Source organism: Ursus arctos, unplaced genomic scaffold, assembly GCF_023065955.2.
Source record: "Ursus arctos isolate Adak ecotype North America unplaced genomic scaffold, UrsArc2.0 scaffold_7, whole genome shotgun sequence".
NCBI lineage: Eukaryota > Metazoa > Chordata > Mammalia > Carnivora > Ursidae > Ursus > Ursus arctos.
In genome coordinates, this window is record NW_026623089.1 from 52,990,121 (window position 1) to 53,015,656 (window position 25,536).

Here is a 25,536-nt window from a genome sequence, read left to right on the forward strand (position 1 = left end):
ACAGCTCTTGCTGCTCAGTGAGTGCTAGGTGCATGTTTGAGCAACTGGTCATAGGCTTCCCTCCCCTCAAGTTCTCAAGCTTCTGGATGGAATGGTTTTCCATATCTAATTTCCATTCTAGAGCCTGTTTCCCCAAGACCACCAAGTAGGGAGGCTGGTTGGAGACCTTGCTAAGCATCTGAGGAGTCATGAACAGGCAACGCTCCTGTGCCTGCAGACTTCTAGAGGACCCACAGCACCCAGGACCTCAAGTCCTCCTCTGCAAAGCGCCCCCGTAAGTCTCAGCTAAATTGCTCTCTAGGACAGCAACGACTCCCACCATCATCATGAAGAAAAATCAGTCCCTGACTCCTTTAAAATAACCCTTGAGATGCCGGACGCTGCTGTGAGGTGCCCTTCAGCCTCAGCTGGCCCTGATTCAAAAGCGCCTCACTGCTGTGGCCCTTCGGAGTGGGGTGTCCTGCCCTGGTAGCAGGGGTGGCTGGGAGGGGCGGCGGGCTGGGGAGCAGAGGCAGCCTGATTCCACCTCACTTCCCCCACAAAAGCGATGCCTTCTGGGGGGCTGGGATGGAACACCACGCAGCAGAAGGAGACTGTGGAAGCAAGAAATTCATTCTGTGCCAGAATGTTTGCTCACTTCAATCAATGTCTGAAGGTATCAGCTCTGAAATCTCTGTTTCCAGGATATTGGTCAAATATTTGAATGGGGCGGCTGGTTAATTGACTCAGGCAGAGCACTTGACAGAGAGGCAGAGGGAGAGGCTGCGGGGCACTGCACCACAGTTGAGCCCAGAAGTAGGTCTGGCTGGGAACCTCAGCAGTGCCAACAGGTGCTCAGGATAGGGCAGGGGAGCGTGAGGTCAGGGGTCCTGCAGAAGCGTGCGTTCTGAAGCCATGTGACCTTGGGCAACTGGACCTCAATTTCCTCATCTATAAGAGGACGACCACAATAGTACCCACCTCATGGGGTTATTGGCAGGATTAAAAGAGTTGAAGCATCTGGATCAGCTCCTACGGTTCTCGAAGTGCTAGCGACTCTTACTAATGGTGATTGCTCCTTAGTCTGGCATTCAGAGGTCTCCAGTGGGAGTCCCATGCTGCAAGAGGGTGTTAGGGCTGGACAGGAAGTCCCCGGAATGTGTGCTCACAACCTACCCTGGCTGGTGACATTTCCCTTCCTCAGGGTCTCCAAATCAACCCCCGGAGGACTGCTTCTGAGAACAAACCCTTTCCTGACCTCCTGAGGTCTTTGTTCTGTATGCTGTGCTTTAAGCTTTCCAGATGAATTACTTGTGCATTTGGGTTCTCCCGGGGGCCTATATGGACATGTCTAGTGAACTGGTGGGTGGGCTTTCAGTGGCTGACATTCTGGCTGGAAGAAAGGTCCCTTCTCCTCCCTTCCCTTTCTTGTTTTAAATTGCTTTTAACACGGGTTCTGTTGGAGAGATGGGAGTAGGGAGGGTGGCATGGTGTCTCCAAGGCCCTGTCTGGGCCCTACAGAGAGAAGGACTGCAGGCTGGAGCTGGAGAAGCTGTATATGGGGGGGTGGAGACAGTGCACAGGGACTCAAGCAGGGGTGCCATGGGGTCCAAGCGCAGCTGCAGGAGTAGGGGAGAAGCAGCCCCTGTCTCTTCCCATGATCCATTTCGGTTCCAGGGCTGTTCCGGTGGCTGTGGAAGGTGTTGACAGCAGGGGCCCCGGGGAGTTACCCACCTCCAGGAGCTTGGTGCAGGGGATACCCTCAAGGGATTGGGGCAAAAGACCAGGTCAATCATATAGCACATGGAACTGCCTCTCTTTCCACGCCACAGGGGCCCCTGCAACACTTGGGGATTTTACAGAGAGCCGAAGTGCTAGGTTTTGCTGGAAGAGGGGCACGAGCCAGTGACTTTGATGTTTTCAGAGACTCCAATCCCCCCTCCATGCTGAGCAACCCTAGTATCTTTCCTGGTCTGCGCTTGTCATCAACCAGATGATAATTTTTTGGTTAGACCCTGTTAACACTCCCATTTTACAGAGGAGGAGACTGAGGCACAAACAAGAGAAGTCACCTGACACTTGAGCCCTCTCCCTGGGGTGCCCTGCTAATGGCTGGCACACAGCAAACACTGAAGACAGGGATCTGCGGACAGGAACATAGGGGCAGATGCCGGAGTCATGAATCAGAGCTGTGTGGGGGTGGGAGATGCTGATGGGCTGAGTTCCTGGAACTCCATCTGCTTACTTGCCCGGTCTGCAGGGAGCCTAGGGCGGCCCCCTCCTGCGCCCTCACCCCATCCGCTCCTTCTCCCTCTGCCCCTGCCGAGCTGAGCCCAGAGAGACAGGGGACTGCAGCGTGGGGTTGCTGGGTGACTTCAGGCTTAATATCTTTGTAACCATATTGCAAAAGGGCATGCCTAAGACGGCGCCTTTCGCTTAATCTTTCTCTTTTATTGCTTTTTCTCTTGTATGATTTAACCTTGCACCAGGTATCAAGCTAGATAAATAAAAACTTTTATTTCAGATTAGCCCCGGCTGGGGGCTGCCTTGAAAGCTGAGCAGTCATCCAGGGAGTCAGATGAAAAAGGGAGCTGGGAACCTGAGCTGCTTAGAGGGGCTCATCTCAGGTTCAAAGCCCCCAAAAGATATTTGAGACCTTTTCTGAAGGGAGGGGCAAAATCTCCTCCACTGCCCACAGCCTGGGTGGGGGAGGGGGCTGAGGCCAGCACAGCAATCTCCCCAGGGCAGCCCTGCCCGCCCCCTCCAGGACGCCCTCCCCAGCTACCTCTCCTCAGCCCCAGCGCTCAGAGCAGCCACCAGACACTGCCTCTGTAGACTTATTTCCCAGTGGAACGTGGGCTCCATGGGGGCAGTGATAGTGGCTTTCATGTCACCGTTGGTCCCCAGGGTCTAGCATGGAGCCTGGCCCACGGTAGGCACTCAATCAATATTAGGGGCCAAATGAAGGAAGGAAGGAATCCTGGGATTCCAGTCCACACAGAGACCAGTGGGTTGACATGAATCGCTTCATTTCCCAGTCAGAACAGTAAAGGGTGGCAGAACGAATGTGAGTTTTGGAAGCAGGGAGATCTAGAATGGAATCCCACGTCCAACACTTAGGTGCTGCGTGATCCTAAGCATGTTTCAGGAGCTCTGTGAGTTTAGTTTCCTGGCCCGTGAGATGGCTCTGGCCAGCCACATCCTGGGCTTATGGTGAGGGTCAGAGAGGATGTCCAGCCCAGGCAAGCGCGCGCACGTGTTCAGAGACAGGCATACCCTGTTTGGAGCAGCAGAGTTTGTAATAGCAGAGACCAGTGCCCGTTCCCATCGGTGGGAAAACCCACTGCCTGTGGCATTGTCTCACGATGGAGGACTGTGCCGTAATAAAAAGGAACGAATGATGCCTACACCAAAAAAAAAAAAAAATGAATGAACCTCAGATATATAATATTGGGTAGAAAACACTAGTCCCAAGAGACCATGTATAACATGATACTTCTTAAATAAGGTTCAAAGACAACTAAACCCAAACAAGATGTGATCCATAGATATGTGACAAAAGATTTCGTAAAAGCAAGGGAATGAAAAAAACACAAGATTCAAAGACGTGGCTACGGGGATGGGGCGGAGCACAGCCAGATGGGAGGTATGGTGACAGTCTAGCTCTTGGGTTGGTTGGGGGGTTCACGGGTGTCGGCGGTGTTATTAAAAATGAACAGTGAGGCTAAAGGGGGTCAACACAGACCGATGTGGATCGTGACCCAAGAATTATGTCTCCATCAGTTCTGTGTGGCTGACGTGCAAGCTAATGCTGAAAGAGAACGCAAAATAGAAGGTGGCTAATTTCATAATCCTCTCAAGAGCTCCAAGCCCTGGAAATCCAGTACAAAGCGGTTACCTGAGAGAGGAGGAACAAGTGGGAAAGAGCCAAATTTGTTAAAAAGACAGATGCTTGTTGACATGGGAAACCGGACTAGAACCTCCCTGCCAAACAACCTCCAGCCACAAACTAGAATAATCCCCAGCCCTGTGAGCAACCTCCAGCCGTGACTGGTCTGCCAGACCCCAGGCAGGCCTGAAGAGAAGTGGTTTCCCTAGCCGAGCTGAGGGGCACTCCCTGCCCGGCTCGGAGGAGGACCCGGCGCGTAGCAGAGGGGGTCTAGTTGGGCCTGAGGGGGAGTTCCTCGGGGGGTGCTCCCACAGTACACGGGACACATAGGAGGCTCTACAGCATCCTGAGCAAGGGACAGAGACTCCTGCCCATGCAGAGGGTGTGGAAAAGAGGAGAAGTGGGAAGGGAGGGTCTCAGACCGTGTGGCAGTGAAACCTCTCAAAAGTCCGCTGACAGACGCAGGGGGCAAGCTACTGCTGTTGACAGAGCGTACAGGGCATCCTTAAAGGAGGGAGAAGAACAAAGACTCCTCTGGTTTATCACAAAGGCAAGGCACAGGACAGCGTTGGGAGCAGGAGCAGACTGGCTGAAGAGAGGAGGGAGAAAGATCAGGGGGAGAAGGAAGGGCAGGCTTTCCTGAGGTTCATGGGGAGAAAGTAGTGTTGGTGTGAGAGATCACTGTCGTTTAGTATGGTGGGGGAGGACCATAAATAATATGCCAGTGCACCTGTTTCTTTTTTTTAATATGTATGTATGTGTGTGTGTGTATATAAATATATACACACACATATTTAAATTTTTCCCAGTATATTTGTATAATTACATAAAAAATCTACCAGAGGCACTGTCCCAAGGTATTTTCAAACAAAGAGAGCCATGGGCTGCAAGTAGAATAAACCTTGGACACATTTGTTCTTGCTCTAGAGAGAATGCCTACCAACTGCCAGTGGTTTCTGGAAGGCCCGGTAAGGCTTGGCGGTCCGTCCAGACTAATGGGAAAGTGTGCTGGGATCAATTAGTGATGTCTGCCTTGGTACGGGATTGGTAAATTGGGGAATGCGTGCTGATGCAGGTCTAAGGTAGCAATCGTGGGTATAAACAGATCAACTTTCCTTATGAATATGCCCCTTTTGCCTAGGCTACCACCAAGGCCCCAAAAACCTAGACTCAGAGGTTAGAAGCCACTTTGTCTCCTCCTTTTTTTGGTACTATTTATTTTAGTATGTCACCAGAGCCTGCAGCCTTCTTTCCTCGGACCACCCCTCCCAGTTGGGGTGACAGCGTAAGGAGACCATCCTCGTCCCGGTGCTTCCTACTCTGATTCACCTAGAACTCCCATGAGATGAACCTTCAGATGACCCCCTGCTCATCTCTTCACCGCCAGCCTGGCTCAAGAACCCTCTTATTTTGCCTTCGAGGCCTTCTACCAGCTGGCCCGCTGCCTGTCTCGGATCTGCCCTTCACTTCTCCCTGGCCACCTCTTGGCTCTGGCTGGGTGGATCATTCCCCCTGTGCCCAGCAGATGCTCTGAAGTTTCTGGCGCTTCCAGGGACCTGCTGTGCTGCCCCAAGCCGGGGGCTGTGGCGTGCAATTCCGATGTCTACAGCATCTGATTTTCCCAAGTTTTTACTTCTCAGGGTGGGGGAGGAAAATGCCAAGTGGCTTAATCACAAGAGCTCTAATGCATTTCAAACGCTGGTCTCCTGTGACAGCTGCCCCCCCACCAGGCCATGGCCAGGGGCCTATTTAGTTACTGGCATATGTGTAAGCCCATGCAAGTCTGACTGTATCTGCTTCTTCTCTCTCCACACATACATGCACGCACACACACACACACACACACACACACACACACACAGGCACACTCGCACATGCACTCACACACACGCAGTCCTCACTTCAAAGCACTCAATGCATTTTCAAAGAATTACCTCACTTGTTAATATTAAAGTAAAATCCAGGAAAGGCTGGCAAATGAGGGCTTTGTCCTTCACTAACACAGCTGGGCAGGTCCCCAATGTGGCTGGTAGGGAGGCCACTGCCTTTCAAGCTGGGGTGAGGGGTTTCGGCCCTGACACTGCTCCCGATTCTTCATTCTAGGCCAGTGTTTCTCAGCCTTCCTGTCATCGTCCCCACTACTGGCCACTGAAGTCATGTTTTTGGAACGGCACCCCCCATGAAATCCCAACACCACAGATATATCTGCCGTATATATCTGTGCTTTATAAACAAAGTAAACACTTTTCACCCCTCATAACAAATGTTGGCCTCCTGGAGGTGCTATCGCCTCTGTTGACTACATAGGCTTTTCCTGACCAGTGCTTCTCAAAGTGTGGTCCCCAGACCAGCAGCATCAGCATCGCCCGGCTCCCACTCCCAGAGGTTCCCGTTCAGTAGGTTTAGGGTGGGATGCAAAATTTTGAGTTTCTAACAATTCCCATTATTGGGTGTTGATGCTGATGCCGCTGGTCCGGAGACCACATTTGGAGAACCACTGTCGTCATGAAACATGGGCGTATTCTGGAGCCTGAGAGACTTGGGTTCAAATCCCTGCTCTTCTACTCAGTAGCTGTGACCCTTGGCCAGTCTCTGTACTCGCCGAGCCTCGCTTTCCCGTGTGCAGGCTGGAGTAACAATGTCTCCCTCACAGACCGCTGTGCACATGGCAGGTGCACAATAAATGGGCTTCCCTCCACTCCCCCTGGGGGACACTCTGGAGCTGCAGAAGGCCCAGGCAGGCAGGGCTGCAATGGGTAAAGGGATGTGGGCTGCAAGGCATGGGCGGTGGGAGAGCTGGGGCCCCCATAGCCTGTAAGGCGGTGTGTGCGCTGAGAGAGGCCGTAGCACAGGACATGGTGGAAAGTGCTAGTATGGGCTGTTGGCCACACCCTCACTCTCCAGGTGGTAAAGGCCCTTCTGGCAAAGGAAAGAAGGCCCTTTAGCATCAGTGATGGGAAGGAGAGAGTCAAATGACAGAACTCATCAGTCTAGCATGTGTGGGAAAGGAAAATGCTTCCAGAAAGGGCTCAGACAGAGCCCTGGAGGACTCTTTAAGACAGTTTTGTGGGCCCCCTTCCCTGGGCCCCGAGTCAGTAGTTCTGGGGTGGGGCCTGAGAACTCGCATGCCCAACAGGTGTCCAGGTGCTGCTGCTGCCCGTCTCAGACCCCTGTGCTGAGAACCGCTGTTCCACAGCCTTCTGTAGATGGGTTCCCTACCACAGGGGACGGAGAACCAATGAAAAATCTGGGTGCTTGCAGGAAGCTGATGGCAGGACAGAACCCTCAGTGCCCTTAGGGCTGACTGAGAAGTCTTCAGCCTTGGCTCCTGGCCACCGGGGGAGCCCGGCTTGCTGGCACACGAGAGCGGCCTCAGCTAGCGATGCGGGTTTCAGACTGCATGCCACATGGCTGTCTCTACTGCATCCTCACGGGAGGCAACAGAGGAGGGAAATGGCTGGCGTCTGCCGAGGGCCTACCATGCAGTGACCTGTGGGACACTTGCCAAATGCCACTCACTTTAGATAGCAGACTCACTTATTTTTATTTTCACAACTCTGTGAGAAAGATACAACTGGCCCTGTTAAAGGGTGGAAAAACTGGTCCTTCGAGAGTTTTGGTCACCCACTCAAGGGCACTTAGGAAGACAGCGTTCCTCTCTGGAACACACAGTGGTTGGGTGTTAAATTAAGCAACATCCCTGCTCAGGGGGCTCTAAAGCCATCTCAGGCCATGGGCCAATCTTATGCCACCTGTCCCAACAGCCACCTGTCACCTTAGCCTCCTCACCCTCTTTTGGCTCTGCTGTCTCTGCTCCCTCACTGGGATGTCCAGCTGGGGGACGGACACCACAACAGCCTCCCCTTGGGCCTGCTTATTCCTGCCTGCCCTCCCGCAGCCCAGTGGCTCCAGTCTGACCACAGTGAGCTTCCTGCAACGCACCTCAACCATGCCCCTCCCCTACTGAACTGGCTCCTGGCGACCCTCGGGAGCAAGGCCTGGCATTCTCTTAAGTAGGGCATTCCACGCTGCCTGGCTGGGCCCTGCCTCCCTCGGTGGCCTTGGTCTCCCCAAGGTCTCTCTTGCACGCTGCGCTCAGCCATGCTGAATTACTGCAGTTCCACGACCGTGCACTCTCTCCTGCTCTGGGATCGTGCTCTGGTACGTGCAGTTCCCTCTGCCTGCAACACCCTGACTCCACCGTTCCCGGCCAGTTCCTGCTCATCACTCAGTGGGTGGCTCAGGTGATCTCTTCTCAGTGAGTCTCCTCATCCTAGTGACCACGGGGGGAGGCGCCCCCTCCCATGGATTCTTTCTCACGTCCTGTTACAGATGTTTTCAAACATATACAGAAGTAGCGAGAACAGTCTAATGGGCCCCCCGGGGAGCCATCACTCCATGTCCACACGGCCCATGCTTCTCAGTCTGCCTCCCCACCTACAGTACAGGTTCCTGAGGCCGAGATGGTGCCTCCAACCCCACACCCTCTCACAACATTAGCGCAGCTCTTGGCCCAGAGAAGTCCCTCCAACCACCGTGGGTGGAGGCCAAGAGTCCACATTTGCTGAGCACCTGCTATAAAATCAGGCACTCTTCTATGTGCTTGCACACCTTACTCACTGTATGCACGTAGCTTCCCTGTGAGGCTCAGGCTACCTTCCCTCCATTTCACAGATTGGAAAACTAACAGCTCAGAGGTTACACAGCTGGTCAGTGGTAGCAGACCAGCGAGGCAGTCTAACCCTGGAACAGAGCTGCCCACAGAAATAGGATGCGAGCTGCATGTGGTATTTTAAATTCTCTAGTAGTTGCATTAAAAAAAATAGATGAAATTAAGTTTAATACTATGTCGTATTTAACTCAGTGTATCTAAAATAGCACTTTAACACGTCATCAGTATAAGACATAATTAATGAGATGCTTTATAATCTGTTTTGCATACTAAGTCTTCAAAATCCTGTAGGTTATCTTACAGACTAGCCACAGGTCAAGTGTTCAGTAGCCACAGGCAACCGTACCAGCCAACAGAGCTAGTGGTCAGCACCCTGGACAGCAGCCCCAGAGCCCGCACTCTCAACCACTTCTCTGCTTGAATGGATGAAGGAGGAAACGAATGAATAGAAGTCCCCAGGACCCTTGGGCCTGATCTTTCCTTGATAATTAATAATGCTTAATACTTTATGGTCCTTTAGAGTCTCTCTGGCACCACTTTATCTGCCGTAGAAATTATTAACCCTGTACCATGGATGAGGATTATGGGGTGAAGAGGGGTCAAATGCCTTTTTTTGACACAGTGCTGCAGGTGGCAGAGCTGGGCCTTGAACCCACAACTTTGGACTCCAAGTTCAGTGCTCTGTGTGGGGTGGGGCACAGCTGCTCCTTGAAGGAGGACTGCCTCCATCTGGCAAAGGAGGGTGTCTGTTGAACCCCAGGTTGGGCTGGCCATTGGGGATGGGAGCCCCATTTTGTTTGGGCCCTGGGAGAAGTGATGCCCTTGGTGAGTGGCAGGGCAGGCACAGGCTGAGGAAGCAGATGGGGCCTGTGCCAGGTCCTCTGAGGGAAAGAACCTTGTCATTCTTCAGTCTCAGTTTGGCCACAAGAGGCTGAGAACAAATTGATGGCAATGGAGCCATAACTTACCTCTGAAGGCCTCTTTGTTCTTGGCAAAACAGAGGGGTCATTAGTAATGGCGAAAGCGCTGGTGTGCAGACATAAATCCCCCCAGCTTCAGGGCTGATAAACAGCCCAGAGGGGACGGGGGCCTTAAGGAGCCAAGCAGGTTAACCACGTGCCATGGATCACTCATGGGTTCAGACCTGTGTCTACCCACATGCAGACAGAGTCACCCCCTGCCCAGGCTCTGGAGGTGCCCAGAGACTCAGTCACCCACAGTGGCCATCAAGACTCACATCTGGCTCCAGGAGCCCCTGCAACCTGCATTTTTTCTTTCAAATGGAAATGGTTCCTTAGCATCCAGGGCAGGAGCAGGCTCCCATGGGGTACTCAGGGCCAGCTTGGGCCAGTCAGCGTGAAGGTGCCCTTGTGGGCATTCCTTCTTCCTGCTTCAAGGCAAACAGACACTGGCTGAGCCTCCCAGGAAAGGGCTGAGACTTAACGGCACTGGAAACGCATGTGTGTGAGGCCAGATCCTTGGCAGACAAAGTGCTTTGCAGCAGTGTCTACTGGTCGAGAGAAGTAGAGATGAGGCCATATCCTAGTTTTCTGTCTACCTGCTCCCCTGGGGACTTCACTCTCCTGCCTGTCTGCCTGCTTTAGGGAGACCATGCCAGCCCAGGGCCAGAGAGAAGGGCGGGCAGGAACAGGTGGGTGGGCAGCTAGGTGAGCCATGTACTCAGGATGGGGAGGGAGGGGAATCCCGGGAAGCGCTGCCCTTTCCTCAAGCTACCTAAAAAGAATTTGGGTGGGGTTTGTGGCTTGTGTGGTGACAAACACCCATGAGAGAGTTAAACAACCATCAAGGCCACCCTACAAACGAGGTCCAAGTGCTCTCTTAGCAAGGACGGCAAATACTTGCAGCAGGTGCTGTCTGCCCTCTCTATTTCTGCACCCATAGCAGACTCTACCAATTGAATATTGCACTGAGCCTGTTTGGATTCATGGTCCTCTTCAGCCAGGCATTACCAATCAATCACAGTTGGCATGTAAGAGGAAACTCATTTGTCATCCTTTCTCAAAGCCCTCAAAACACATCTGTGCTGGCAGTGGGACTCCTAAAACGCTATGTTAAGTGCTGCAAGCTTTCTGGAAGTTTCTGCCTCCTGTTCCCACCTTCACACACATCGCCTACCTGTAGTTTCACATCCTGTGTCTCCCTTCTCATCCTGCTGTTTACATTTGGGGACTGGCGCAGGGGAGTATGCCCCGGAAATCTCATAGTATGCTGCCACAGGCAATTGTCCCCAGACTCCAGGCTTCAGAGCCCAGCCCAGACACCAAAGGCTCAGCATCTCTACCCTCCTACCTCCTGCTCCCAGGGGAGAAGGTGAGGAGGGAAAGCTGGCTGGGGCCATCTTTGAGGGCTGGAGAGGGCCTGAGGGTCTGAGGCTGGTGGCCTGGCACCCGGCAGCAACTTGGAACAGACCAATGCCCTGGAGGATGGCCTCTCAGTGTCACGCAGGAATTTCCATGTGGCCACGACCACGGGCTAGCTCCTGGCTCCTTGCTCCCCACCTTCATCTAGGCTGGGGTATGTCTGGAACCAGCCCACAGGCAAGGGGATGAGGAGACAATCCCCCACCCAGCCAGGTGTCCCCTTATGCTGCCGCCTTCTCCTGGCTCCTCAACTCTATCACTCTTGGGGCTCACCGGTGTTCCCTTAGGTCTCCAGGACAAGCCCCTTGTCCCTGGGAGGCACTTGCTTTGCTTCCCAAATTGAAAAAGTCACGAAGGAAACCAGCACCAGCATGGGCCTCCCTCCTTCTCTGCTCAGCAGGAGAGGGCCCCCTAATTCTCTGGGGAGTCTGCCTTCCTGCAGAATGGCTTCCCTCCCCCGCACACCCTGGCCTAAGGAACATCTGCACCCAGGGTGCTGTGAAAAAGGACCATTCCGGGGCTCCACCCCAGTTTCACAGAATGAGAATCTCTGCGGGCGCCACAGACTCTGCATTTTGGTAGGAGCTCCAGGTGATTCTTGGGCATACTGGAATTTGAAAGGCCATGACCCTAGAGTCACATTCCTTCTCTCCTGTCTTTCTTCATTCCACAAGTACATATTGGGGTTTACCCTGCTGAGTCCTGTGCTGGGCACCAGAATGGGGAGGAAATGGGGTTGGGAGGAGAGGCCTGAACCCCTGCTGCTGCTGCTGCTGACCACAGGAGCCGGTGTGGCGTTTGCTTAGGGTCCTGGGGTACCCTGGGCTTAAAGACACACTAGTAGTCATGCCGGCAGCTGCAGGTCACAGGGAGCCCACAATATCCCTGATTTCCTGCATTCCCAAGGATGGGGGGGGGTCTTCTTCCCACCAGCTAACTCTCAGCTTCCCAAGGTTATTATTAGCTGCCAGCAATAATAATAATAACAGCAACTAACACATATGAAGGAACTTACATCCATGAATTAGGTTCTTTACATATACTAAGTCTTCTGATCCTTAACCACCCAAGATACGTACTCTTATTGCTCCCATTTCATGGATGAGAAACTGAGGTAGAGAGACCCACCCAAGGCAATATGCTCATGAGACTCCATCCTCTATGTTCTTGATCATTACACCTTGGTGTTTGTTGAGCTTTAGGGGAAAAAATGTCCCCTAAATGTCACTCCTTGCTGTGGGGGTGTGGTCGGGAGAGGCGATGGGGTAGACACCAGCCTGGTGGTCTGCCATCCTCCTGGCCATCAGTCCGGCCTACCCAGATGCATGAGGCTGACTCTTCACTGACTGTTGGGCGGGGGGGGGGGGGGAAGCCACCTGTGGGGTGGGGTGGGGTGGGAGCACAGGGACAGAGTGAGAGTCTGTGTGTGAGGGAGCAGCTCCTCATGGGCCTCTCACTGACTCCCTCTCTCCAAAGCCACCCAGTCCTGGGACAGCCAAACGGAGTTACTTGGTCTGTCTTTAGGTAGGGACATGGGATCAGGGATCCCATCGCGCAGAACCTTCTCTGCAGCCAGTCACTATTCTGTCACTATTCTGCTTAACCAAGAGATGGGGTGGGAGAGGAGGGGGCTCTGTGCTTCCCCTGCAACATTCCCGACGAGACATGAACTCATGGTCAGAAATGTGAAAAGAGCATGAAATCAGCTGAAGTTGCAGTTCTATTCATCTTAAAATGATGTACAAACTGCCACCTTTTCATCAAGTCAGAAAAGAAAAACAAAGAAACACCCACAGCACCAAAGGAGCTAGATGGGGTCCCCAGTGACCCAGGCTCAGAGCCCCAAAGTGCTCAGATGCCTCTGACCTCAGACAGTGGCACATGCACCTGTCCCCCAGTGCCACCCAAGCGGCCCCCAGTATGTTAGCCTCAGTCCCCAGCTCTTCCCCTCCTCCCCGGCTCTTCCCTCCTTTAGCCACTCAGTCCCCTTCCAGGCCCTCTGCCCAGGGTTGTCCCTGGGGGCGAGTCCCCTCATACCACTGTCCACACGCTCAGACTCTGCTCAGCCCTGCAGAGCCCGGCACTCCTGCAGTGAGGGTGGAGGGCCAGGGAACCAAGGCCTTACCTGAGACGATGGTGTAGCCAATCCCCCGGGGACGTCCTTTATCCTGGTCAATGGCTGTGATAACACGCACCGTTGTGCCCTGGGTAGGAGAGAGGACGAAACTAATTTGGCTGCCGAGTCCCTGGGTGGTCATCTCTTTTTGTAGCTGTCTTGGCACCTGCAGCTTCCCTCCCCAGGTAGTGGACTCCCTGCCACAAGGCCAGCCTAGGAAGTAGCTACTGAGGGCTCGGGTCTCAGCTTTCCCCATCAACCTGGGGACATAACACTGAGGCCTCAGTAAACACCTCAGAGTCCCTTGGAGAGGCCCAATCTCACTGATGCTCTTGTTCCCCCTTCCCCTCCCCATCTCGCCTCGTCTGGTACAACCACCCAGGAAAGAGGAAAAACAAGCTGGGGGACAAGAGATCTGGCCTCTATCTCAACCACCCATCAAATTGCTGTGTGAATTCAGGAAGGTACATTTCTGATTTCAGTTTGCCCTACCTTAATATGAATAACAGCAAAAGACCCTGGGATCTTGCTTTTACTAGGACTTGAGTAAAGGGGAACATCCTGGATCAATCACTCTTCTAATGAAAGTATTGCAAATCCTGAAAGTGAGAATCTCCAGGGATGAGCCTGGAGGCCACCATGGCCCTATGAGCTATGCCCTATCCAGCACAGCAACCAGCAGCTCCTGCCTCATATGGTTCTGTCCCTCACCTGTTCCTTCTCCCTGCAGCACTCGGGAAGAAGGGACCAGGATCTGGGAATATCAGGATGGGGATTCAGGGGTCCCTGCTCTTAGGGCGCACACAGCCTGTGGGGGAGGGGCCAAGGACAGATTCACAGACACTGCTATACACATCTAAGGGTGCTTAGACGCAGAAATGTACTCCAAAGCACCGAAGTCCTCCTGGAAGACCTGGCCAAGGGTTGTACAGACAGCAGCATTGAGGATGGGTCATGAAGAAGGAGTGGGAGTTTGCCAGGGAGAGAAAATGATACAGAAGGCAAAAGATACAGCACAGGCGGGGACTTAGAGGCGTAAGTCTCTCCAGAAAGGGATCCTGGCATGAATGGGCACATTCAAATATCAGCTGATGGACTGGTTGGTTGATTGAATAACTGGATGCACAAAAGAGGATTCTCACATCACCGCTGCCACCGCTACCACCTGCTGAGCGCCCCTTGCCCACGGAGACGTTCACCTTACTCTCCAGGCCCTAGCACGCCATCGTCCAGCCAGCCAAGCCTCTCCACCCGCCTCCCTGAGGTTCTGGCTTGGGCTGCAGTTTCCCCTGGTTAACAACCAGCAGGAAAGTCCTGTCCCCATGCCCTAGGGAAAATCAACCCTGGCATTTACATGTCTCAGGACAATCTCTTGTGGCTGTCCATCAGCTAGAGGGTGAAGTCTGCAGGCTGCACCCTCCACCCCTACCTGAGCACCTCCTCCTGTGGAGAGAGTCCTGTGCTCTGACATCCAGGCCCTCTGATCAGGACGGTGGGGGCGAGACACACAAGGGGTGGCCCCAAGTCACCCTCCCAGAGCAGTGCTGTCCCTGTGTGGCTGTCTCTCCGTCCTCTCCTGGGCCCAGGTGTGCAGCAATCTGGAACACCTCTAGCTCGGGCCGAGGGAAGGTGAGAATGTTCCAGGAGAAACGGTTCCCGCAGAAACATGGACACAGCCCTGAGGCCAAGGCCGTGCAGAAAGCAGGTCTGGCTCCCTCCTTGGGGCTCCTTCGCCGGGGAGACAGGAGCTCTGGCTACATCCCCTGGGGGAACAGACTGTTATGAACTCAGAGAAAGACACCATTAAATGAGCCTCTCCCCAAGTGGGTTCTGAGGACCTGAACCATGCCAGAGACCAGAAGGTACCAGCTTCGAGAGCCTTGTTCTTTCCCGAGCACTGACTCTGTGCCCCGTGCTATTGCAAATGCCTTCTAGGTACGAACTCATTCCACCCTCACGCTTATCCCAGAAGCCCCGTCCTCTAGATGGGGAAACTGAGGAATTCGAGTTAAGGGGGACCTTGGCAAGGTCCCACTGCAAGGAAGGGATGGTGAAGCCAGGGTTCAAAGTCAGGTACTTTGGCTCCAAAATGCTCTTGCCTGCCAAGCGATGCCGCCTCCCTCCCAGGTTCTGTTTTAATAATGGTAACTGTCATTTGTGAACGTCCTTGCTATGTGGCAGGCACTAATCTAAGCACTTCACAAGGTTTAGCTCATGTCAAATTTGGGACAACTGACATATCCCACTATTCCCTTCGGCTTCAGTGTAGTAACGGCTCCTCAAAGTAGTAAAGTGATTTAAAACCAAACCAAACCAAACCACACCACGGCAACCCTGTTAACCTTTGTTCTCCAGGGCTTTCTGATCTGAAGACTGACTGTCCCCCTGGAACATCTGTTAATGGCCCCAGCCCCAGGCATCTGTGGAGGGTCATCGCAGGGTCTGCACTAACAGTTTCCTCCAACGTCACCCCTCAAGGGGCTCTTTTTGTGTGTGGCGGGGTCTGCCCCTGCAGGGGCCACTCCTCACATAGGAGAGGCCTGGGTTTGTCCCCAGGAGGAGGTCCCAACAGTGTGGGGCTCTGGTGTGGGCTCAGGTGCCAAGACAGGCTTTCTGGCCACGGAGACCACTCCCTCTTTTAGAGTCTCATCTGGCCTGGGCCCTGAAAGTGTCCCAGTTTGAGGGTCCCCAGGCAGCCTCTGGTCTGCTGAGGGCAGGGACAAGCCTGCCAGGTTAATTGGGCCCAGAGCCACCAGAGCACCTTTCCGGAAAGTCACTAAATAGTAAACCTCTAGGGACAGCTGCATGTCCCCAGGCATACAAACCGGAGTGGCTGAGCTGAGCTGGGCCTACAGATAAGGACAAGTATACCTTAAGAGGACTGAAAGGGGGGCCAGTGCTGGCCTGTGCAAAGATGGGGACCTAGTGGCCAAAGAACCCTCAGGCCTCAGAGCCCTGCGAGCATCTCCCCATGGAAACCCCCACCGTGGGCTGCCTGGAGGCTCGTGGGCAGGCGGGGCTCATGGGGGCCGGTGGGCAATCGAAGACCAGAGGACAGGGAGGCTGGCTCTCCCCAGGAAGAGCCACACCTGAGCTTCTGGGAAGTGAGAGCCAACAGGCTCCTGACAAAGTTTGGGGTTTCATCTCTTTTTGGGTAAATAAATCCATTTTTAATAAAACCCTGAGCTTTTAATACAAGTGCAGCCACAAAGACTGGAAATGTTATAAGAAGGAATTAACGGGGAGGAATGGGGGCTCTTGGGATCCCACGGCTCTTGTTTCAGAGTCTTAGTAATTATATTTTCAATATACTGAAACTTATTTCCAAAGACGACGGGATGGAGAAGCATGGCCCCTGCCCGGACCAGAGCCAGGCCCCTTACTGGCTGGTTCCCCAGATAGGGGCGGGGGTGGGGGTACGCACAAGCACGCGGCAGGGAGAGCAGGTGGGCAGGCCCAGGAGGCTCAGAGAAGGGTCCACCCTGCCATGGGGGTCCTCCCATCCAGGAACCCACGTTGTAAGGAAATGAGGCTCCCCCGAGAGGCTAACGGTGCGCAGGCCTCCAGGGTCCCTGCTCCTTGTGGTGGGAAGAACAGTATGGTGAGGGGGTTAGAGGGTCTGATTCTGTTGCCAGACTGTCTGGGCTCAAATCCTTTGAGTGAGTTACTGGATCGCTCACTGCCTTGTTCTTCCCGTCTATGAAATGGGTACAACAGCCCCACTCCTCAGCACCTGATACGTGTGCAATACTTGGACCATACCCAGTACACAGCAAATGCTGTAAAGGTGACTGTCGCCGTTCACTGGGACCCCTGTGAGCACCTGATGAAAGTTCACGTGCCTCTTCCCAGACAATGCATGCTCGTGCAGTGCCCAATTTCAGCACATGCGGACTCCCCAGCACCCCAGATTCACACTCCGTACCCTGGAGCGAAGGCGTCTTCTGAGTATTATAGCGAGAGAACAGCTAACGGCCTGGGGAGAGCTCACACTGGTTAAGCGCCTACTGTGTGCCAAGCACTATGCGGGACACCCAACATAGGTACTCTCACGTTTTCCTCACAAGCCCAAATGCGAGGAAGTATGGGAGGAAACAGGTTCAGAAAGTTCCAGAATTGGCTTCAAGTCACAAGGCGTGGTGAGTGGGGGGGAGGGCTGAGGGTGACTGGGGAATGCCGGCCTGTGTTGGGGTGGGTCTGGGGGACTCCACTGCTCTGTGGCAGACGGGACAGGCCCGGGGCTTCAAGCCCAGTGGGTGTGCTGAAGACGGGTGGGGGAGGGGTGCGACACAGCCCCTGGCCCCTGAGCTTTGGGTCCTGGTGGGGAAGTCCAGGCAGATTTGAGAGGAGCCGAGACTCCCCTAGAAGGAGCTTGTGTCTCCCCTTCTGCCACCTGCCATTTTCAGAGCAGCCGGCCGGGACAGGAGCTGCAGCTGCAACCCATAGGGCCAGGGCTTCAGGGGTCCCAGCCCACCTCTCTCCCCTGGGTCCGCGGTCCCCATTTCCATGACAGGATTACGGCCTTGAAAGGTGGACCACAGTTTGCTTCAGGAGTGGGAGGCGCCTTTTGGGGGGCGGGGGGGGCGCTGGAGGGGACTTCCGACAAGAGCTGCCACAGCAGATTCTGAGGCAGAAAATCCTATTTCTCAGTCCTTAATTCCAGTCAATTCCAGTCAAAGGGCTGATAGGCATCAGCTAGCAGTAATTTGTGCAGTTTATCCGCTCTTTTCACCTTCTATCGGTCCTTCACTGACGGGCAGGCCGACATGCCGCTGCTCGAGTGAGGAAATTAAAATTTGATGCAATAATCCCAAATAAGAAGGATTTTATTAGGTAATATATACACTTTAGATGAGGCATGCTGGCCCGATACACCGATAGAGAGAGGCAGACATGCTGGGAGCCGCAGATAAAGAGGAGGAGCGAGGCAGAGTGGGCAAGGGTCCGACCGGAGGCCCCGGGCCAGCAGCGGCAAGGCTGGGAGTGGGGACGCCTGGGTCCTCAGGGCGAGGAGGCGGCACAGGCCACGGAGCTCCTTCCTCGGCCTTGGCTGGCCTGGGAAGTATGGAGTTAAGTCAGGGTTCCACACTGTAAAGCGACATGCAGGGTCTGGATCAAGGCATGGAAACCGATTAGAAGCCTGGAAAAATCAGGCTTGGAGCATAAGGGAATTGGCCTGCGGTAGAAAGAGCTGTCCTAGAGACATGGAAATGGGAGCGCTCCTTTCAAGTGTGGGCACAGGGAGGGGAGGCCAAGCTGGTGCACGCGAGACGATTCTGTGGGTGCCCGGGAGAGTCCGAAACCACCCACTTACTTCCTTGTCTGGCTCCCCCGGAGCCCAGTCATGATCTAAGTGGTGGGGCTCAGACCTGCCCCGTGGGAGCGCCTGAGGCATTGGCTTTAGCGGCCTCACAGCGCCCAAGGGACAACCAACTCATAACCACTGCCAGTGAATGTCTTGCTGGGCACTCTACACGAGGATGCGATCTCCAATCCTTAAAACCCTCAGGGAATGGAGGCAGGGCTGCAGACATTACCAGCCCGTTTCCCAATGAGACAGTGGTCCACAGTGTGTGGGATCTGGCCAAGGTGAGTGCAGGGACCTGCTCCAAGTTTCTCTGGCCGCGTGGCCACCATAACGTCCTCACTTCAATCAACAAGTTAGCTTTGAGCACCTTCTCTGCATTCAGCCCTGGGCCCGATGTCCTGGGAGATCCCCTGGAAGCTGAGACCAGGTCCTAGAGACTCAGGCACCTTGATCCCAGGAACTCCAAATAACCCGCTCACACACTGGTGAACGTTACAGGTGCAACTATAATTCACTAATACATTATGCAATTCAGGGAGAGGCCACGCTACCAGAGCCGGGGGAAAAGAAATGGCGGGCTATGTCTGTGGGCTGGTGAGGATGAAGCCGGGGGAAAATTCTAAGAAAGGTGGCCAGTAAGTTGGGAACCAGCAGATGGGCAGATTTTGGATTGGTGACAGGAACAGGCATGGGGGTGATGAGAATGGTAGGAGGGTGAGAGGGCTGGTCTGACCAGAGCATTGCTCTGTTGATTGTTCGCTCGTTCATTTATTCATTCATTCATTGCACACACACACCCTTGGCACCCCTGATGTGTTTTGCCCACAGCAGACCCCATCCCTGCTGAACTACACTTCCGGTCCAGCGGGAAACAGGCTGAGCAAGCTGTCCGAGAGCACTGAGTGCTAAGAAGGGCGCGTCCGGGGTCAGGGGCAGTTGGCGGGGCCCACCTCCTCTGAAAGGTCAGGGAAGGCCTCCCTGGGCTGAGAAGATGTGGGTGTAGCAAAGAGATTTTGGAAGGAGATAGCCTTTAGTCTCAAAAGCTAGAGGTCCTGCTGTCCATGGACCACTAAGAAAGAGCAGGTTGGGGTAGGGGGCATTGAAATGTCCCCCCCTACCCTAAATGCAGCTTCAGACACCTGCAGCAGAGGACCAAAGAGCATCTGGCTTGTTAGATCCTCCAGCCCACACCTGGCCCGAGAAGGAAGTGGCCCACACGCCCAGAGACAGAAGCACAGTGCTTTGAGGATGCCATGGTCAGGATGGACCACGGTCTCCAGATTGGAGGTCAGGCTTCCCTGGCCTGTGGTGGCCTACAGGTACAGTCTGCACCCTGGCCAAGGGAAGCCTGCGTCTCACTTATACCCAATTCTGTGAGCCTGTGCAGATGGGCGGGTGGGGCCCCTACCATCCGCATGTTCAGGTGGGTGCCCTGCTTGGCTCTCACAGTTGTGCGTCCTTCCTCCAAGCACACGGAGTTCCCTCAAAAGGAAGGGCACGTTCTTTCCACAAGAGCGGCTCCCCAGACTGCATGTCCAGGGGTTGCAGCTGCCCAGAGGAGCCAGCTTTTCTTAATTTAGAAGCGCGGCATGTGTGCTTGATTCTACTTTGCACGGAAGCACGGATGCCTACCAGGCAAGGGACGGGTGAGCAAAGCTGCCCACCCCCAGCCCCTGCCAAGTGGGCAGTAGCATGTTTGGTTCTCGAAGACTCCCGGTCACAACTGACTGGACCAGAGGCAGACACAGGGCCCAAGGGCAGCCAATTTATAGCCTGGCTGGAGATCTGTGACCTTGTGACATGGCACAAAATCAGGAGCACAACCAATCAGATGCCTCTTTTAAAAATGTGGGACTTGAGAAATCCAAAGACGGAGCCGTTAGAGGGGCAACTGGAGCTGTGTGCCCTCAGAGAAGAGCTGAGCCTGAGAGGACTGGGGAGTGGAGGGCAAACTGCCGCCATCTTGGGCAGCGCTCGTTGGCTGAGAGAGGCAGACTGAACCATGGGGGATGTGGCTGAGCCCAGATCTGTTACGGTAAGCCTGGCTGAGTCCAAATCTGCTCTCCAGACCAGGCTGGTTCCGCAGGCATCCCTATCACCCCACATCAATCTTTCTGAACTGCTCCCCTTAGTTTACACTTGTAAGTCTTTGTGTTTTTGCCTCTTGGAGCCCTCTGGGGATGAAGTGAGAGGGTGAGGACACAGGGCGTGGTGGTGTGGTAGGAACAGGAGGTTAGGCTTTCACTGGGCTAAGACACCCAACCCTGACATGCACAGGGATTGAGGGGAGTAAGAAATGCCAAGGAAGCACCTGTCCGGCCAAACAGGGCCCCCTGTCCCTAATAGATGCTCAGAGGGGCGTCCCATGGGGGCCAGAGAGCGTCTTACCGGAGGAGAATGCTCATAGATGTTAGTGCTGTACGGCAGGTTGATGAAGACGGGGTCCATGTCCTGGACGTCTGTGATGATGATGGCCAAGTTGGCCAGGGTGGACAGAGGCCTGGTCTTGTCTTGATCCTTAGAGGACAAAGAATACACAGCCTTAGGTGGTGACATTGTTGACACGCACACACATACACACACACACACCTGAACACACATGATACCCATGTCCACAAACATGGACGCATGTGCTCCCACTGTCCTTCAGGAAGAGCATTAGTACGCAGAAGTTCGAGAACTCGAAGAACCCACAGTGATCTCTGACCTGTACAGGAAAACACAAACAGGGCCCCCCAGGCCCGGCAGAAGGTGGCTTGTCCAATGTCACAAAGCAGGGCTAGCGTACAGCCGGATGTCCTGCCCCCAGCCCAGCCGAGGCCTCATCACCCCGGACACGTCGTGGGTGTGGGATGACAGGCTTGGGGTAAAGAGGGGGTGCTGTCCTTACCAACTTCTCTTCATTCAGGCAGAGGGCCACTGGCCTCCCCATGCCCACTTCCCGCCCCTCTCATCCCAGGGCAGCACGGGAATGACCAGGATGGGCGTTCCTCAGAAGAAAGGCCCTCTGACAGCAGAGGGGGCCACTCTGAGACCTGCACCCCCCACCCCTGCACGGAAGAGTTACTGGTCAAGCAACTTTTCTGACAGAACCAGCAGGGGGAGCCCCAGGGCCTGTGACATCTGGGGGACTCCAGGAAGAAATCCTGAGAGGTCATGCGGGCCATCCCCCTGTGGCCAGGCAGGCCATGTTTAAACCCTCCTAGTCAGTTGGAAATTTAGCCTTACGCCAACAAAGGAAACCAAAACCACAGCTTGTATAGCCCTAAAATACACAGGCCACCATGATCAACTGGTCCATAGCCGTCTGCTATGGAATGACAATAACCCACCGGAGCAGACTCCGCTCAGTGCAGATTACAGATTCCGTAGTGGGCACGTGCTAGCACCTTGCTTGCTTTTGAAGCTGCCATGTGCCCGTTATTCAGATGGGAGACTCACAGACGTGGAGTAAGTTGCCCAGAGTCCCACAGCTGGTAAGTGTGCAGCCAGGACCCAACTCAGATCCTTTCGTAATACGAGCCTGCCCTAACTGCTCTGATTTCGGGCCCTAACATTAGCTCAGGCCCTGACTTGCTGGGTCACTTCAAATAAATTCTCTTCCCTCTCGGGGTCTCAATTTCCTTCTCTGTCAGATGAAGGGGCTCAGCGCAAGGACCTCCAGGGACCCTTGGGCCTGTAAAGTCTCTGGTCTGGGAGCTGAGGAGTGACTGTGCTCTGATTAGGTCTCCCTGGGTCTGGGTGACCGGCGCGATGCAAAGCCTTCCCCCCATTACAACAAGCCTGGAGCCTGCTCCCGCGCTCCAAATACAGAGGTGCGGCGGAGCCTCTGGGAAGGGACGGCAGGTTGTCCTAAGAGTCCTCAGGGGCACCGTGGAGAGGGCGAGGGACTTCGGGGACGAGGACTGGGTGCAGCAGTGAGGAGAGTTTGACGCGGGAGGGGCAGAGCAGAGGGTACACTGGGGAGACAGCCTCTTGGGCTCCAAGACAATGGAACCCACAGCCCAGGCTTCGGGGCAGCCCATGGTGTGAGAGCTCTCCGTCAGGGGCCCGAACAACCAGGCAGACAGGGCCAGGGTGGGAGGAACAGAAAGTCCCTTGACCTTTGAGCAGGGGAGGCCAGTGGTTCTCTTTTGCCACTACCAGGCTTTGCGCGTAGGTGGCTTCGTTCAGCCTGGCACCTGCTCTCCCCATCCCCCAGTCTCGGGGCCCCCAGCCCTGCTCCTGCCACAGATCCAGCCTACTTTGGACTCCGTGGCTGGGGAAAGGGGATGGCAGTGACATCCCTGGCAGGGCAGGCACCTCGCCAGGCTCCCAGCTGGCACTCTGGGGCCCGCAGCTCTCAGCAGCCACTCCCAGGGAATTCCTCCTGTTTCCCCACCTGGTGCCCACCCAGGGGTGGCTGGGAGCCCATGCTGCTCCCTGCGAGGCCACACAGGAGAATCTCCTTGGGGAAATGTCCAGCCGCCAAGGGTGCAGTGCCAGTCCTGAGGGGACCGTGCTACAGGTGGGGGAGCCCTCCGCGTGGAAGGGCCCCTCCTGTCCCACTGCTCCAAGGCCTGATCGCGGGCAAGATTAACTGTATTCACCATCTCAGCTGGAGCCCAGGCCTCTTGATGGGTCCGGCCACCCAGGTTCTTGCCTGCGCCCGGCTCTGGTCTTTTCCCTGCCTGCCCAAAGCCATTTTCATGGAAGACAGAAATTACTCGACAGGGACAGGCTCATAGCAAGAAAGAGCGCAAGCGTCTGTGTGTCTCTGGGCCCTGGTATGAGCAAATGCAGAGCGGCTGGAGGGGCAGCACGGCTGTGTGTGGGTGTGAGGCGGCGCACAAGGGCACAGGTGCATGCAGAGAGTGGGTTCTGGGCTTGCACGCCCCCTTGATCCCAGATGTCAGGTTTACAAAGAGCCAGACACACGACCTCCCAGGAACCCCCACTTAATCAGGGGAGAAGAAAAGAATGTGAATGGCACCCGCAGTGGCCTCCCCAGGAAAAGTGGGCATTTCCTGGTTTCTGGGGACTCTACATGTTGCCCAAGCCTGGGGGAACACCGTCTTTCAAACCGGACCTAGTCCATGTGTCTCACCCCAGGATCTGGGGTCTCTGACTTGCAAGTGGAGCCCCCAGCGTCCCTACTGCTGTGACAGGGGGCTGGGGTGGGGGTGCTGGGGGTCAGGCAAATGGGTCCTGACAGGTCAAGAGGGACTCCTATAACTTGTTTCACTCTCGGCCTGAGCTTTTTAAACAGAAACTGAAGGGACAATAGGCCTGCTGCCTGCTGAAGGTCCCAGCTGTGCCTGGAGACAGACGGAGGAGCCTGCAAGGGAGGAGTGCAGGACTAGGAGCCCACTTGGGGTGTCACTTGCCTGTCCCCCAGGCCCTCGTGAACAGCAGGCGACAGAGGCCAAGCGGCTGTGATGATCTGGAAACTCAGAAACTCCCGGCCACGGGGCACTGGACTGGTGTCAGACAAACTGGGTTTGCGTTTTTGCTCCCCGCTACTCATCGGCTTGTGAGTCTCAACGGTGTCAGCCATAAAATGAGACAATTATTCCCCTCTCACTCCTCCCTCTTCTGACTGACTAATCCCAGAATTCCCAGGACCCAGCATTATGGTTGGTGCACACGGGTGGGCCCTCTTGTGTAAGCATCACTCACTACTCAGGACCCTGTGGCATATAGGGTGGTGTCAGGACACCGCTGGGCTGCCACCTCTGTCTGAGGTTCCAGAGAGCGAGGGGACACCCACACCATGAACGTCCTGCAGGGTTCCCAGTGCAGGCTCTGGAGTGCAGCGGCTGGGTTACCAGCGGCAATGACCTGAATTGCTCCTGGGCCTCAGTTTCCTCATCTGTAAAATGGGTAACAATATTACGTATGAGACAGGGCTGCCATGGGGTTTAATGGAGACAGTCCATTTGAATGCTCGGCATAGCACCGCTCCCGTTCTTATTGTGACTGTTGCCAGCATGGCTATTATAGAGCTTTGACCAGCTGGGAAGGACGCTGGTGTCCCGTGGCTCTCTCCCAGGGTGGGAGGAGGCAGACATCCGGCGCGGGACTCACCGTGGCATTGACGGTGAGCTGGTAGGCCTGCGTGGTCTCGTAGTCCAGCTCCCGGACCACGGTGACAATGCCGCGGGCGCTGTCGATGGCGAAGAACGGGGAGGGGGGCTGGAAGGAGTAGAGGACGCTGCCCCCTGCGCCCAGGTCGGGGTCCGTGGCGTTCACGATGAAGATGGGCGTCCCCACCGGCGTGTTCTGGGGGTGAAGCAAAGCAAACGAAAGGGTGAGTGGTGCTCAGATCAGCTGCCTTTGTCAGTGACTATTCCCCCAAAACCCATTAACCACGTCCCTCCAGCCAACCAGACCCGCGGCTTTGTCATTTTTATTCTAAGAGGGTTCAGAGGAACTTAAAATGCAGTATCTATTTTTTTTCCCTTTTTTTGATGGCCTCCTGGTGGCTATAACAGCACCCGTTCTAAAGATGACCTGCTCATCCTGGCGTTCTGGATGAGGGCCTTTTGGTCCCCAAGCCCCTGTTTCTTGGCGGTGTCATTTCCTCTGTTCAGAGCCCTTTGGCTGCCCAAACCCCAGGCCTGGGGCTGCTCTGGGGGGCACCCGAGAGTCTGCATGTCAGGAGGCTTCCGGGGCGGGGAGCTGAGAGGTGTGTGACACAGGCAGGTGGTGGGGGACCCCGAGGGCTTTGCCTGGCACCACAGAGGTTACCTGGATTGCCCTGGGGTAGGGCATCCACATACCATCCCTGGGCCACGGCAGCCTTCCACGAGAGACCCACAAGACCCACTCGAATGGTACCACCTCCTGGGAGCCTACCACAATTCCCTCTGCTACACACCGTGCATAGACTCCTGCCCTTTTCTGACTTGGGGTCTCTGGTTAAATGTGAGGTCCTCTTGGAGCCTTCTCCACTTCTAAGGCAGGTCAGCCCCTACCACGCCCCCACCCTCCACCACGGTTTATACTAAGGTTCCCACCTCGCCCAGGGGATTTTCACCACCCACCTATCTTCCGTAATTCCTTGGTCAGTGCCTGTCTTCCCTCACAGCACGTGTGCCCCACGGAAGCCGCAGGGCTCCAGCTGCCTTGCCTAGCACAGGGCCTGGCACATGGCAGGTGTTCAGTATCCCTTTTGAAGACACAGACGAGGGGCTTTGGGAGCACTCAGCG

The 25,536-nt window shown here is 55.0% G+C and overlaps 1 protein-coding gene across 1 annotated transcript in view; it reads right to left on the reverse strand.

Moving 5' to 3' along the window:
* CDH23 (cadherin related 23) overlaps positions 1-25,536 on the reverse strand; it is a 403,304-nt gene that overhangs the window by 206,521 nt on the left and 171,247 nt on the right. The window contains exons 7-9 of the mRNA XM_057308495.1: positions 24,412-24,606; positions 20,734-20,862; positions 13,047-13,125 (exon numbers count right to left, since the gene is read on the reverse strand). Coding sequence (XP_057164478.1) covers positions 13,047-13,125; positions 20,734-20,862; positions 24,412-24,606 — 403 coding nt within the window. The remainder of the gene's footprint in view (positions 1-13,046; positions 13,126-20,733; positions 20,863-24,411; positions 24,607-25,536) is intronic.